The sequence below is a fragment of the Rutidosis leptorrhynchoides genome, chromosome 10 (assembly GCF_046630445.1).
Source record: "Rutidosis leptorrhynchoides isolate AG116_Rl617_1_P2 chromosome 10, CSIRO_AGI_Rlap_v1, whole genome shotgun sequence".
Taxonomy (NCBI): domain Eukaryota; kingdom Viridiplantae; phylum Streptophyta; class Magnoliopsida; order Asterales; family Asteraceae; genus Rutidosis; species Rutidosis leptorrhynchoides.
The window spans coordinates 79,126,624-79,144,099 of record NC_092342.1 but is presented as its reverse complement, the minus strand read 5'-3'; the positions used below and the strand labels follow the sequence as shown (position 1 = coordinate 79,144,099).

General features: G+C 35.8%; 1 protein-coding gene across 1 annotated transcript; it reads left to right on the top strand.

Annotated features, from left to right (window-relative positions):
• Positions 1-240: 240 nt before the first annotated feature.
• LOC139870396 (uncharacterized) lies at positions 241-16,271 on the top strand. Its single transcript, XM_071858209.1, has 4 exons — positions 241-1,330; positions 1,526-1,923; positions 15,827-15,966; positions 16,124-16,271. The coding sequence occupies exons 1-4, from the start codon at positions 241-243 to the stop codon at positions 16,269-16,271; spliced, it is 1,776 nt and encodes a 591-aa protein (XP_071714310.1).
• The last annotated feature ends 1,205 nt before the right edge of the window (positions 16,272-17,476 follow it).

Sequence of the window (17,476 nt, the reverse complement as noted above, 5' to 3'; positions counted from 1 at the left end):
AAAAAAAAAAAGTCAAGTGTTTTTCATATAAAAGGCTTTGCCTACTCATCGTTTTCTGTGTAATAAGGATAATTTATCCATTCGTTATTAATAAAAGTCAAGTGTTTGTTTTTAAAAATTTTGTCTTATCTCACCATATCTATATGTGTGTTTTGTGTGATTATTATGAATCATAATTGCAAACTTATATTTATAGCACCATAACTCTTCAATTAATACTTTATTTATGTATTGAAGAAAATGACTAGTGGTGCGCAAACAAATGATAACAACACTATTCCCAACATCACTCTCTCTGCCGAGCAATTTCAGATACTTTTAGCTGCCGCCCAGGGCAACCACAGCAATGGCAACAACGGTCAACAGAATCTCCCCAAAACTTGTTCATACAAGGATTTCTCAAATTGCAAACCTCCAAGCTATAAAGGAACTGAGGGACCGGTTGAACTAACCCGGTGGTTCGAAAAACTTGAGTCTATTTTCAGGATGTGCAATTGTGCCGATGTTGATCGCGTTAAGTTTGCTACAGGATCTTTATCTGGCGGTGCATTGACTTGGTGGACCGCATACTCTCAAACTGTGGGACTTGATGCTGCAAATGCCATCCTATGGACTGTCCTAAAAAGAATGATGACGAACAAGTATTGTCCAAGAAATCAGGTCCAGAAAATGGAAAGTGAGTTCTGGGAACTCAAGCTAAAGGGTACTGACATTGAGGCTTATACCAACCGTTTCTTAGAGTTGGTTACATTGTGCCCTGACATGGTACCTACGGAACACAAGAAGATTGAACGTTATGTAGATGGTCTGCCTGATGAGATTCAGGGTAATGTGATAGCTGCTAGTAAAGAGACCGTCGATGGTGTGATATTGATGGCTCAAAATTTGGTAATGGCGAAAAGAAGGAAGCTCGCCACTAATAAGCAAACCGAAGTAAAAGCTGCTGATAATAAAAGGAAGTTTGAGCCTGCTCAGAGTTCGGGTCAGGGTTCAAACAAAAAGGTTAGTGATGCTACAAAAAGTGGTTATATTGGAACAAAGCCATTATGTAATCGCTGTGATAAGCATCATCATGGGAGGTGCACTGTGGAGTGCAGTAGGTGTAAGAAGAGTGGCCACTTAGCCAAGAACTGTAAGGTTGTGCTGCCTGCAACCAACACTCCAGCTGCAAAGACTGATCCAACCGTGCCAACTTGTTACGGTTGTGGGGAAGTTGGGCATTTCAGAAACCAGTGCCCTAAGAACAAGACTGCAACAGCGGGTAATGCTAAGGGTAGAGCATTTGTCATGACTACCGAAGAGGCCCGTGAAGAAGATGAAGTTATAACGGGTACGTTCCTTGTTAACAATTGCTATGCTACTGTTTTATTCGATTCCAGTGCTGATAGAAGTTATGTGTCTACGGAATTTTGTGCCTTATTCACTGAAAACCCACAAGCCTTAGAAATCAAGCGCCTTGTAGAAGTAGCAAACGGTAAGGTTATGAAAGTAGACAATATTTATAAAAATTGTGATCTGATTCTAGCTGACAAAAACTTTAAGATCAACTTACTGCCAGTCGAATTAAGAAGCTTTGATGTAGTTGTAGGGATGGATTGGCTAACCCCGTTGAGAGCTGCAATCATGTGTTATGATAAAACCATTAATATTCCTATTGAGAATGGTGAAACCCTAATCATACAAGGAGAAAAGAGTGGTTCTAAACTTAATATCATCTCTTGTATAAAAACCCGTAAATACCTGATGAAGGGGTATCAAGCCATCTTATCTAATGTTAAGAAAGTCGAACTGGAAGAGAAACGAATTGAAGATGTTCCGGTGGTTAGAGAATTTCCTGAAGTTTTTCCTGAAGAACTCCCTGGTCTCTCACCTCAAAGACAAGTCAAGTTTCAAATCGATCTAACTCCCGGTGCTGCACCTATTGCAAAGGCACCATATCGACTAGCTCCATCCGAAATGAAAGAATTATCTATCCAACTACAAGAACTCTTAGAAAAAGGATTCATTCGTCCTAGCTCATCTCCATGGGGAGCACCTGTTCTTTTTGTTAAGAAGAAAGATGGCATGTTGAGAATGTGTATTGATTACCGAGAACTCAACAAGTTAACTATCAAGAACCGTTATCCACTTCTGCGTATTGATGACCTATTTGACCAACTGCAAGGGTCAAGTATCTATTCGAAGATTGATCTTAGGTCAGGGTATCATCAGTTGAGAGTCAAGGAAACTGATGTTCCCAAGACTGCCTTCCGAACTCGTTACGGACATTACGAATTTCTTGTTATTCCTTTTGGTTTAACAAGCGCACCAGCTGTATTCATGGATCTTATGAACCGTGTATGCAAACCTTATCTTGACAAATTCGTGATTGTTTTCATCGACGATATCTTAATCTATTCTAAGAACAAGCAAGAGCATGAACGACATTTACGTTTGATCTTAGAATTGCTAAAGAATGAACAATTGTATGCCAAGTTCTCCAAATGTGAATTTCGGTTACGAACAGTTCAATTTCTCGGACATGTGGTTAATAGTGAAGGAATACATGTTGATCCAGCAAAAATCACTGCTATTCAGAACTGGGAAGCGCCTAAGAATGCGAAGAATATTCGCCAATTTTTGGGACTTGCTGGTTATTACTGAAGATTTATCGAAGGATTTTCTATTCTGGCGAAACCTCTTACTAAGTTAACTCATAAGGGGAAGAAGTTTGAATGGTCTGAAGAACAAGAATCTGCGTTTAAGATTTTAAAGGAGAAATTGACCACAGCCCCGATTCTATCTTTACCTGAAGGATACGAGGATTTCATAGTTTATTGTGATGCCTCGAATCAAGGTTTCGGTTGTGTATTGATGCAACGTCAAAAAGTTATTGCATACGCATCTAGACAACTTAAGAAACATGAGAAGAATTATACCACACATGACCTGGAGTTAGGAGCTGTGGTATTCGCTTTGAAGATATGGAGACATTACCTTTACGGAATTAAATTCACGGTGTTTACCGATCATAAAAGTCTTCAACATATCTTCGATCAGAAACAACTAAACATGAGGCAACGACGATGGGTTGAACTACTAAACGACTATGATTGTGAGATTAAGTACCATTCCGGTAAGGGAAATGTTGTTGCAGATGCTCTTAGTCGAAAGGAGCGTAATAAACCTATTCGAGTCCGAGCTTTGAACATGGTTATTCAGACTAATCTTACAACTCGAATCCGTGAAGCACAACTTGAAGCATTGAAGGAAGAAAATGTTCAACTCGAGGGACTAAAAGGTCTTGAAAAGCAACTTGAACTCAAGGGAAATGGAACACGGTATTTTAATAACCGAATCTGGGTCCCAACCTTTGGAAATCTTCGAGAACTAGTCTTGGATGAAGCACATAAGACTAGGTATTCTATTCACCCAGGCTCTAGTAAAATGTATCATGATGTGAAAGAGTTTTATTGGTGGCCTAATCTGAAATCTGATATTGCTGAGTATGTGAGCAAGTGTCTTACTTGTTTGAAAGTTAAGGCCGAGCATCAAAAGTCGTCTGGTTTACTTCAACAGCCAGATATTCCGCAGTGGAAGTGGGAATGTATCACTATGGACTTTATTACTAAATTGCCCAAGACTTCTAGTGGCAATGATACTATTTGGGTCATAGTGGATCGCCTTACTAAATCTGCACACTTTTTACCGATCAAGGAAACTGATAAGATGGAGAAATTGTCACAACTTTACATCAAAGAGATTGTCTCACGACATGGAGTCCCTATTTCTATCATTTCTGATCGCGATAGTCGATTCACTTCTAGATTCTGGAAAACTTTACAATCTGCTCTTGGAACTAAACTCGACATGAGTACCGCTTATCATCCGCAAACTGATGGCCAAACTGAACGAACCATTCAAACATTTGAAGATATGCTTCGTGCTTGTGTTATCGACTTCGGCAAAGGTTGGGACAGACATCTGCCCTTGGCTGAATTTTCTTACAACAACAGTTACCACTCAAGTATTAAGGTTGCACCTTTTGAAGCCTTATACGGACGAAAATGTAGATCACCCCTATGTTGGGATGAACTAGAGGACAGACAATTGACTGGTCCTGAAATCATACATGAAACTACCTAAAAGATCGTACAGATTAAGAAACGATTGGAAACTTCCCGCAGCCGACAGAAGAGCTATGCTGATAAACGTCGAAAGGATTTAGAATTCTAAGTTGGTGATAAAGTCATGTTGAAAGTATCCCCTTGGAAAGGCGTCATTCGTTTTGGTAAACGAAGCAAACTAAGTCCGCATTTTGTTGGACCTTTCAAGATTACTGAGAGAATTGGTCCCGTGGCGTATCGATTAGAACTACCTGCTGAGCTTAGTAGAGTACATGACGTATTCCACATCTCGAACCTGAAAAAGTGTCTTGCTGATGACCCACTTGTTATTCCTTTGGATGATCTCCGCATTGATGATAAAATGCACTTCATCGAAGAACCTATTGAAGTTATGGATCGTGAGATTAAACGCTTGAAACAAAGCAACATTCCCATTGTTAAGATCCGTTGGAATTCACGACGTGGCCCCGAGTATACCTGGGAACGTGAAGACCAAATGAAACGGAAATATCCCCACCTCTTCTCAACCGCCGATGCATCCGAGAAGTCTACTTGAAACTTTGGGACGAAGTTTTCTTTAACGGGGAGGTACTATAACAACCCTCACATTTTCATACTTGAATTGACTAATTTGCCTATAGGGTTGTTATCCATACGTAATATATAATTAAATTCGACGTTGATCAAATATTTATTTTTAGTCGACACGTTCTGTTAACTAAAGTTTACACTAATTATATAAAATAACTTTAGTTAATATTAATGCGTATTATATTTAAAACTATATGTAACATAATTATTAATTAAATGATAAGTTATTTTAATCATTATATATATTTTTAGCTTATAAAAAAAATAAAAATAAAAAAAATAAGATTTTTTTTATAAATTAAATAATGAGCCCATGAATTTTGACTAAATATTTTCAAAAACAAAAACTTATTAAAAACATTTTTAACATGTTTTTATTATTTTGTCAAAATTGGCACCTTTATTTTATTATTTTTTTTCTTTTCACCAACCATTTTTTACCTATAAATACATGGCTCCTCATTCATTTTTTCTTGCAAAACACAAAAACTTAAGTTATTCTCTCAAAACCTTGAAGAAAATTTGAGGTACTTTCTATTTTTATTAAATTTTTTCAATATTGTCATTTATATTTATATTTATTGTATATTCTTTGTAAAATTCGAAATTAATTATGTTTATATGTTATAATTAGTATTATAAGTGTTATGATGCATAAAAATAATTTTGATAATTTATGGAATATTATTTATAATTAAATACGAATTATGTAGTGTTTAAACGTAAAAACAATGTAAAATTCGTAATAAATACTTTTAACCAAAAATAAAATATATATAATTTTTTTATGAGTTTTTAAAACTTATATAGATCTGAAAAAATTATAAAAATAATTACTTGGCTCGAATTGGTATTTATTATATAATTAAATTCTATTATTATGTAATTCAAAGGTAAATTAAGAATAAATATAAAATTATAAAAAATATTTTTTTAAATATTTTTCTACAGGTTATTAGACTGATAGAAACTTATAAAAATTATAAAAATAATTATTTGGGTCTATTTAGTAATTATGTAGAATTAAAATTGTTTTGTGAATACATTAAGGGTAAAAACAAAAATAAATACAAAAATATAATAAAAACGTTTTCTTAAATTTTTCTACTAATCTATATGATTAACTAAGACTATAAAAATTATGTAAGTAATTTTTAGATATTTAATTTATTATTTAGACATTTTTGAATAATGTTCGATTAATAAAACACTATTATTTTTGAAGTAATTTAGGTATTTATTTAAAGGTAATTATATTTAATATATATAAGACATACTAAGGTATAATAACTAAATATTAAATAATACTTAGGTTATATTATCACATATATAATTATTAAGTACATTAATAATTCGTTGTGTGTATACACCTAAAGTGAAGGTTAATCAAAGATAATGTATAATTCATGTAAACTTCATCGCTACTCACGATCGTAAGTGAATGATGTCTAGGTTGCCATTTATGGGTAAGCTTGTGGATCTCGAATGCCATGACTTAGATTCTGGTCAAGAGTCCTGGGCCCCCGGTTACATCTGGTCATTCCTGACTTATTTTATAGCAATGAAGTTTGAGTAAAGTTGTACAACGTCTTGCTAAAGATTAACCCGAACTTTCTAAAATTGGAAAATTACTATAAGTGGAAACTTTCCATAAATAGTAACCTTCCGAGAATGGAAATTCTTTAGTGAACCATTACTATCAATATAGTACTATATACTATTGTCTGTTAGGCAATGTCTGATCATACGTTCTATCTCTAGGTTGAGATCTCGGTCACGTCCTTCCGTTCAATTCTTTCGTGGAATACTCTTTTGTGCTACTAAGGTGAACTTCATAGCCCCACTTTTTACTGTTTCATAACTGTTTTATAACTTTTGGGGTGAGACACATGCTTGCTTTATAACTGTTTTACGCTTAGACACAAGTACTAAATTGTTAACTATGCTGTCATGCTTTGATTCATGCTAAATCCCTACTGTAATATCGTCAATTGCTACGTTTAAATGCAAACTTAATTATTGTGAGTAGGCCTATTGAGAGTAACGTCTCTATCCATTCGACCGTTGGTCTTTGGTTACATAATAATGATTCCACGACACTGACAGTACAAGGTGTCATAGGGTAAATTGTTTAGTAGCGATATTACAAACTGCAGCAACACTTTTAGATTGATATATCTATATTGATCAACTTTAAACTAAATCTTGCGGTCTAAAACTTTGGATATTATTTATAAACCTATGAATTTCACTCAACCTTTTTGGTTGACACTTTAAGCGTGTTTTGTCTCATGTGATGATTGAGCTAGCTGCTACTTGCTACTAGATGATTGATGTATGCTTTGCTGCTTGCATGGAGTCCATCATTCATATTTATCATTTTGTTTAAGACATTTTCCATTTACTGTACTCTTATGATGTAAAACTTTGAATAATGCTTCCACTATTTATTTAATAAATAAAACGTCTCATTTAGAGTCGTTCTCGCTTATACAACTGTGTTATGATATGATTGGTCACAATTACCCCTGGTCCATTTTGGGGGTGTGACAGGGTTCATTTCCGCCAAGGCTGCGGCGACTCGCTCATTAATCATCTCTTCGATTTGAGCTGATGTGGGTGTTGTTCGTGTGTTTACCATTGCCCTTCGAAACAAAAGTTTTGACTTAAGTCAAAATCTAGCATACAACATACAATAATACAGTATATAGTAAACAGGGAAACAACACAATGCATGCCAATATAGTAACGCAACTAGGTACAAATACAACAAAACCAACATACAGTAATGTAAATAGAACACTATGCAAGGATTAAACAACGCAAAGTTCCATTAATTAATAAAGAGTTGCATACATTCGCATAAGTTCGCACATTACATAAGGAAAACATGGAACTACAAATGAGATTACAAAATGAAACCTACTACAAAGCTCTATGGTGACGGTTGGTAAAGGATGTCCAGCACATGGGACATCTGCTCCTCAAGCTCAGTTACCCGAGCACGGAGGATCTCCACCTCCCTCATCAGTTCCTCGATAGAGGGAGGGGCTGGAAGAGCAGGCGGAGCTGCTGGTGCAGGTGGTGTTGGTGGTGCAGATGGTCCGGCTATAAAGGTAGATGATGCACGGCAGTAAGGCTTACGAACGAATGGATCAGCCGGGTAAGGCACGACCCACTTACGGGCGGTAACCCTACAACGCTGGCCATGTGCGTCAGTGAATGCTCGTCCTCCGTTGATCACCGAAATAACGGTGCCATCGAAACGGTACCGCTTCTTCGGCGGGGTGGAGGGTGGCTGTACAGGTGCATCATCAAGGTCCTCCTCGTCGGAGTTATCGTCACTAGAGTCATCTGTGGATGAGTCATCGAATGATGAATCAGCTGGGAGTGGCTGCACGGGTGGCTGTATTGGCTGTCCTCGGGTGGCCATCATCTGTCGGTATCTGCCGGGCGGAATCGGCACAAGACGTCCATCAGGAGTGCGTCGGCACCACATGCGTAAATGATTACGGAATGGACCTTCCCCGAATTCTGCGGGAATCACAACACCACTGGGGCGGGGCTGTGGCTCCTGAGGTAACAGGGCAACTGGAGCTGGAATCTCCGGAGGGTCCTGGGCTCCGACTGCGGTAACCACTGGTACAGGTGTATGGCTGCTGGTTCCGGAGGATGAAGTGCCAAGGTCACTGGAGGGTGTCGTCGACGGAATCGGAGGGTCGGCAACAGTGGCAGGTGAAGTGTCTGAGGAGTCTGAATCGCTGCCCAAAATAATGACAGGTGGAATATCCGACATCGGAACAAGGAAAATAACTTTTCCATATCAGTAAGTCATAAGCAAGCATGTATTAGGCACTATAGCAACCTAGCATGGCAATAACAATAGTGCTAAACAGAAATAACATGCGGAAGCCGATTATAATCATGCAATAGCGGAAATAAGCATACAGCAAGTTCGCACGGCAGTAACGATAAGCAATAGCATGTAGTAAGATCATACAGCTGAGAAAGTAGACAAAAGCATGCAGTAAGTTTCGCAGAAACAAGTAAACTAGCAAGTTGTAGATTAGTCCTATTAGTGAATCCTACTCGGGTCGGTCTAGACTCACTAATACAACCTAATTCCCTACAACCAATGCTCTGATACCAAATGTGACGCCCCGTACAAAATCATCGTGTACGGATCATCAATCAACAGGATCATTACATGGTCAAACACTATATGCTGTTTGAAAACCGATTTGCATTCATAAAAGATAACGTTTTTATAAAAGATAGCGTGCATCCTATGAATAGGAGCATAAACATAATTATTTGACCCTAAGGTCGTTACAAAGCCATTGTTTGAAATTAACATAAACTACGAGTGCAACAGAAAAGTTCTATGAATGAGACATCTCTAGTAATGCAGCGGATAACTAATACAGCAGGTCCTTTACAGCAATTCAATAATAGCATGACATCAAGTCTAACAGCGGAAGCAATAAACCTCTAGGCACCTGAGAAATACACGCTTAAAAAAGTCAACACGAATGTTGGTGAGCTATAGTTTAAGTTGTAATAGTAACGTAAGATAGTCCACGAGATTTCAGTGCTGCAAACAGCGTATTAAACAGTATGAAAAGTATATGTATAACCGTGGGCAACTGGTAACTAGACTTAACGTTTATAACCCCCTGAAAGTACACTTGACGAGTGCGTATGTTCACAAAGTATTAAACACCCGTTAAATGCTAGCGCGACTAGCCCGAGTGGGGATGTCAAACCCTATGGATCCATATCTAAGATTCGCGTTCACCGGTTCAAAAACCAATGACTAAACGTTACCGTGCTAAGGGGAATGTTTATGCCGTTGTATAACCCACACACATTTAAAGTTTAAGTACTCGTGCCTAGTATGTAAAACTAAAAAAGCGCATGTATTCTCAGTCCCAAAATAGTTAAAGTAAAAAGGGATGCTATAACTCACAGTGATAAAAGCGGTAAAGTCGTTAATGAAAGTACGCAAGTAGTAAGTCGGTCCGAAAGGTCGTCAACCTAAATCAAAGGTTACTAGGTCAGTAGGTTGTCTTTATAAATTCTAATAGTGCATAAAATAAGTTTAAGTATCATCATCATCATCATTCATCATCATAAAAGCTAAGTAAGTTCGACAAGAATAGAGATCGAAACAATAGCCTGACTTCGGTCAGCTGCTACAACCTCTACGTAAATCGAAAAGATGCATAGTCAGTGGATATGGCTCCGTATATGAGTCCCCTAACAGCTTACCAATTTCCAGAACCTAACTCATCTTCGTTTGACCGTGACGACGGTTTAAGTGCGAGTAGGTCAGAAATTTCAGCACAACATTAATAGGGTGTAGTGACTCTCGGAGGGCCATAAATCCTAAACCGTAACTCGGATTAAGACGAGGCCTAAATGGAAAATTATCTACTCGAACCGAACTAACTGAAAATCAACTTTACAGTAGCCCAGGTGGCCTGATTAGATATGAAAATCAGTGGACAAGTGCTCCGGTGGGGTTCTTGGTGCTTGATGCTCATCACAGTTCTCATCCTTGATGCTTGTAGCTTCAAGTGTACAACTCGTTGATGGTTTAGCATCACTTTTGACCAAGATTCACCATCAATACACAATATGTTAAGACCAAGTAAGAACACAACTCATTCATGAGTCTTAGATGGATGATGAACCAAGGTTACATCATATCCTTAGTCTTAACACAATTTCAATTCACAATAACAACTAAAGCTACAATGTGATGACCCGAATTTTTTTTTGACTTATTTAAACCAATTCTCTATACGATTTATTATTTTAAAACGTTAAACAAAGTCTGTTAGATTGAGTCTCAAAATTTTAGAACTGTTTCATATATACAATTACCTTTGATTACTCTCGACGATTCATGAACAATTATATGTATGTATATATATATATATATATGTACAAGTAAAAACGACTTTCCTACAGTAAAACCCTATTTGCTACAGTAAAAATGACTTTGCTACAGTAAATACTATTTGCTACAGTAAACACTATTTGCTACAGTACACTATTTGCTACAGCAAACACTATTTGATGTCGACGAACTAGCAAACAAAAACGGAAAAGGCGGCCATGCGATCGCATGGCAAAAACACTGAAAACTCATGCGATCGCATGAGCTACAGTAAATGCAAAAGTATTATAAAAGGTCAGTTTGCTCGACGTAAATCCTCACACTTTTTCTTCTTCTATAATCTTTATTTATATATTTATATTATAATTATAATTTTAAATTAAAATTTAATAATAATAAGGTATATACGGGGGTGTTTTTAATTCGGGTTTCAAACCGCTTTAAGCTAAAGAAATATTGGGTATTGTTCGGGGTATTGTTCTTGAATCCAAGGCCAACCATACAGTCGTCTACCATCATTACGTCTACGCAATTTGCCTACAATATTGAGTCTCAATATTGAACTGTGAGTTTATAGTCTCCCTTTTTAAATAATTTAAAAATTTTTGGGCTGAGAATACATGCAATTTATTTTAAACGCAATAAGACATAAATACATACTAAATTCTACACTGAGTTAAACCGAAAATCCCTTAGCTTTGGTAACTAGTAGCTGCCAGTACATAGGATATGGACTGGTGGGCGCGAATAATTGTATATGGATCCATAGGGCTTGACATCCCCGTCCGAGCTAGAGCGCTAGCCTTTTAACGGACGTATGTTATTTGAGTTTAAGACACGTTGGTTTGCGTGTATTAAAACGAATGGGGTAATTATCACTATAGCGTTAAGTTTAGTTACCAGGGTGCTCTGTTACGTAGAATCTATTGATAAACTTTTGATGAAATCTTGTGGTCTATCTTTATATATGTTTATGACTCGAGCAAATAAACCTATAACTCACCAACATTTGTGTTGACTTTTTAGCATGTTTTATTCTCAGGTCCTTAGAATGCTTCCGCTGTGATGTGCTTGTTGCCTGCATGGAGTCTCTCATGCTTTGTACAAAGTTTATTGTATTCAAAATAAAACTGCGTTGTGTAATAAATAATTGGACTGTGATGTCAACCTGTAAATTAAAGACTTATGTATTTCGGGGTTTTGCTTATACCTAAGCACTCGCCCACATGTTTATAACTTTCTATGTTTAGAAAGTCACTTATTTTAATGAATGCAATATTTTATCAAAACATATCATATAGAGGTCAAAACCTCACTGCGGAATCAATGATTAACATGCCGCGTCAATAGCGATTTTGACGGGTCGTTACATACAAACTTTACATCAATTCAACAAGTATAAGCACAATCCAAGTCAAATGTGGTGATGGAACCCTAAGCTAGAGAGCTTGGATCCATTTCACACAAGTTACAAGGTTGCAAAGCTAGAAAGCTTGAACCTTTAGTGTTCTTGAAGATCTTGAAGCATAAAGCTTGGATCTTGAAGATACATGAAGATTACAAACAAAAGTTTGAATCTTTTTCACAAAACAACATGATCAAAGCAAAAAGAACTTAGATCTAACAAAAAGATATGAAGATTCAAGCTAGAAAGCTTGCATCTCAATTGTTCTTGAAGATCTTGAAGCATAAAGCTTGGATCTTTAAGATATATGAAGATTACAAACAAAAGTTTAAATCTTTATCACAAAATAGAAAGATTAAAGTATAAAAGAAGTAGATCTACAAAAGATATGAAGATTCAAGCTAGAAAGTTTGAATCTTCCATGTTCTTGAAAGATTCATGCTTGAATCAACAAGATATAAGTAAGATCAAAGCTAAAAGGAACTTTGATCTCCATATTATGATGATGATGACCACGAAATTGAAAGGAAAAAAAGAAGGAAAAGAAGACTTACAAGCAATACTAGAAAGGGAAGAAAGAAAGAACAAGTGTGTGTGAAAATCAAATGAGCAAGTGAGAGGTAAATGGCTAGTATTTATAAGCAAGGAAATTGACATGGATTGATGAGGTGGCTAGGCCTAGGGCCATGATTTTGAGGGAGGGGAGGGGGAGACAAAACTTTGCTTTATGGATAATGGTTGTCTAAAGTGTGTACTAATGCTAGAATCCCATGTGACAAATAGATAATCTTATCCATTATGCTAGTATGACTCATTAATTAATTTATTTATTATTTATTTATTACTATGGACTACTAGTAATAATACTTGGGCTAATTAATTGGGTCACTAGCTAGAGTAGGGTGAGCTTGAGTCCAACAAGGTAGAAAGTCCAACAAGACTAACTATTGGGCTTTAGCAATTAAATAAATAAAATTAAGCATCCAAAGGCCCAAGTAATTATTATTATAAAATAATAATTAATATTTCGCAGTCCAAAACTTTCGGTTCCGACAAAAGTCAAACGTGCGCGCAGTCCGCGGTTTATTCGTAACGGCAAGTACACTAACAGTTATAAAGCATCCAATGGACAAGTTAAGCATTCCACATACACCAAGGCATGTTTTAGGGTAAATATGAATATAAAACACGTGTGCCAAGGTTCCGGAGTAATAAAGTAACACAGTACGCACAAATACGCAGTTTCGCTAAAATACAAGGCACAAAAGCAAGTCGAAAAAGTCGGGTCGTTACAATGTTTATTTTAATGATTAATAAAAGATGTTTATTTTCATGTTCCGCTGCGTTTCTAAGTTTTTAAAAGTACACACGGTTTTCCATCAGTATGCGTTCGTTCGAGCTAACTCGATGTTGTCATGAAACTAGTGAAGTCAAGAGGGTTACACCCAGTGGCGGATCTAGGAATGGTAGTCACTGGTGTCACCGGTTAAAAACTAAATTTTTTTTTACTAGATGACTTATTTTAATGACGGTTCAAAAAAAAATTTGTAAGAGAGCAAAAACTTTTACTAACTTTTTTTAATAATTACATAAAAATATTACTCTCTCCGTCCCAAATCTATTGTATCCGCACAAAAAACACACAGTTTAAGAAAAATTACCTGTCACATGTACTTTTTTATTAACTTTTTAATTTTACCCCATACTTTTTACTTATCTTTTTGTCCTATATGAATAAAAAAGGGCACAAAAGATTTTTATTATATTTTTTTTATCTATTTATAGAAATGGACAATTAATTTGATAAATACCAAAGTAAAATAATGGACTATAGAATTGTGAATGAGTTAATATCACATTAGTAAGATTCTCAACATACATCAATAAGAAACACAATACCGAGTAGCTAAAAAGACGGATTTAACAAATTTTCTCCTACACAAATTTAAAACATTAATTATATAAACTTGAGTTAAAGCTGCATCTTATCTTATTAATTTTATATTTAATAATATAAATATTTATATTTATACTAGTAGTATTTATTATGTTTATATCCTTTACTTTAGTATCATCATTTTTCTTCTATTACATAATTTAAAAATGAATGAACATATTACTATACGTGACTGATTAAGTTTTATAATAGGGTCATGTGGGCCTCTAAATGGGAATAAAATTAAAAGAAAATAAAGACTGAAAAAGTACTTATGGTCAATCACTCAGTAGAGTTATTTCTCTATCATTACGTGGCCTTTTCTATACCACATGTTATCATCTTCAACCTTCCTCAAACTTATGCATCTTTCGCCATCTAAACCTGCACTCATACATCTTTAACCAATTTCTTCCATAAAATGCATAAAATTTCACAAAAAATAAAATTTATCATCAGGGGCACCTGACTCCGGGTGCCCTAAGCTAGATCCGCTGTATCCACTGGTGTCACTAGTTAAAAACCCAAATTTTTTCCCACTGAACCGTATATTTCACCGTATATTTCACTGTTGTCACGTGCTACCACTCAATACATGATAGGTCCGCCCCTGGTTACACCACCTTCGCGGGTCTAGCTGCAATGTCACCTATTTGACGCCCGACCCAAACATTTCAATAAATGAGTTAAGTTCATGAGTAAATTTTGGTTGAAAACAAACTAAACAAAAAATTTACTCTAGCTTGAAATATGAAAATAAAAGTCGAGGAACATATTTTATACATAAAAATCACATGATCATTCACGTAATTACTTCTCGGAGTGATGGTTAACTAGTAAATCATATATTCATTGATATTACTATTCGTTATCACCATGTTCTCACAACTTTTGGGAGAATTCTAATATTAGCATTCATATTCTCAGACTCATAGTTAATAGTTCTGAGAATTTCACCCTGCGTTTCACAATGGTCAGAATGAAAATGAGAACACACGTCCATTTTACATGCGAAAGTTGTTTTCTACGTTTCTTATTAATATTTGTACTTTGATTTAATTAATTAATTAAACCAATGAGTAATATATAACTATTACTCGGTATAAGAAGAGTGTTATAGATATCGATGTTCTCATTAATATAGAGAGAAAATACTTAATTGACGCTCTTATGAGAAAAAGTTTGTATCTCAAGGAGCAATTCCATATTATTTCGGAACGAGAGGCTATTGGGGTTGAAGTTAATGACGAAGATAAAGCTTTGAGACTGATATTATCTTTGTTTTCATCGTATTAACTAGGGCTGTAAATGAGCCGAGCTACTCGCGAACTACTCGAGTTAGACACGTTAAAAACTCGATTCGAGCCGAGCCTAAACGAGCTCGAGCCCGAGATTGAACATGTTTTTAGGATCGATTACTAAACGAGCTCGAGCTTCTTATATCGAGCTTGAACATGCTCGCGAGCCTAAACGAGCTTTTCATATATATGCATTATTTATTATTTCGAATTAATAATATACTAAATAATTACAAAATAGTTACTATTTTATATATAAATAAACAATATAATGAGTAAATTAAATCATATACTCCGTATAATATAAAGATGTTCAGTAATTTAAATAAAAAATAAATAATATATAAAAAATAATAATAAAAAAGTAGTATTTTTGAATAAACGAGTCGAGCTCGAGCCGAGCTCGAGCTTGCATAAATCCAGACGAGCCGAGCTCAAGCTTAATATTCAAAGCTTGAATCGAGCCGAGCTCGAGCTCAGTAAAATTCGAACGAGCTGAGCTTGAGCCTAGTCGAGCTCGGGCTCGGCTCGGCTCGTTTACACCCCTAGTATTAACACATGAAACCTATTCTGATATATGAGAAGGAAACTTTAAAGTTTGAAGATGTTACTAACAAGCTCATATCCGAGGAGCAAAGGTTGGAAGGTAACAGTGTCTCTTCATTAGAAGGTACTGTGTACTGCTGTGTACAAACAGGGGGAAGAAATACTCCGAGAAGAATCTGGTACGCTAAGGTGCGAGAAGATTAGGCATGTAAGGGTTAATTGTCCATGTGCAGCTAATTTGACTATTGGCTCCAAAGGCGCAAATGATGTCTCTGTTGTTACATAGAATGACAAATTTCTTTAAAGTCATGTCATCCTAATGGTGTGTCCGCGCAGCCATGTAAATGGATGTTCGTTAGCGGTTCCACAATTGCACATGAACATTAATTTGACATCGATGAAAGTTGTGTGGGGAAAACTGATGTTGATAGCTGGTGGAACTTTCGAGAAAGTCAAACGAGGAAGTTGCATCATAAAGTTTTAGATGGTTGTTCAACATGTGTCGAGGTAAAATTCTTAGAATGAGATATTCTAAGTGTGATACTCTTTATGGTGGAATATGATAATTCGTTAAGAATTATAATTTTTCAATTTTGACAATGATTGTCGGTTTAGACAACGTTTGATATGGATGCAAATTTTGTCTTTTAGGTTAGAAATAATGTCCATGAAGATGTGGATCTTGAACTTGTCTTCGAAAAAACATTTACATCGGTGATATTGAGATTTAGGGAATGTTAATTAAGGAAGGATTTTTTAGATATTAATTCCAACTTTCCAGAATTGTGCAAAGTTCTAAATTTTGAACTTAGAGACCAAGGTGGATTTGGAGAGCAATGTGAACTTGGAGGACAATAAGAGTTTGGTGGCCAAGTTATGGTTGGTGATCAGGTTGAAGTTGGTTATATAAGTAGGTTATGTCTTCGTTCCAACATGCACCAAATCAATACAATTTAAGTTTTTGAGTCTTGTTTTCTTCTCTTGTCTAAGAGCAGTGTATAGTCGAACCTTTGGAGAGTGTAGTCGGTTGAAAGAAAGTGGTCGGTCTATGTCATTATAACAATTTATGATAAATCAGAGATTTTCTTTGAGAGCTTGTGTTTTATCTCCAGTTTTAAAATTTCCACCTAAATTCTTCTTGTATTGTTAATTTCTTTATTGTTTTCATTGACCCGAGTGTCAAGAATTAAGTGAGTCCGTTTTCCAAACAAAATTGCCACCTCAATTAGACTGTTTCTAATCGTAGCGGTGACGTCAAAATTAAGTGATGCACTTTTTGGTGATGTGATAAGGTCAAGAGATGAAGCTTTTTTTAAAGGGGAGTGTTAAATTTGAGTGCTAAATATTGTGGTGGTGATGTGGTAAAATATTATAAGTTATAAAATATATTAATTAATAATGTATAAAAATATGTGGCGTAATCTGGTTGACTGAAACAAATTTGACACTTCCGTCAAATTTTCGACTGACGCCCCGAGCGTCAAAATTTTGGCGCCGCGTTAGTAGCGTCAAACACGTTGACAAGGAGGAAAAGTGATGGTCTAGCCTAACTCTACACGCCATGTCGCACCCATTCTCCAATCACACATAACCACGTGTTCCCTTGTTTTTGTTTTTACTCTAAATAATTAAAAAATAATTTAGTACAGTGTCAATAATAATAATAATAATAAATATAGCTAAATTAAA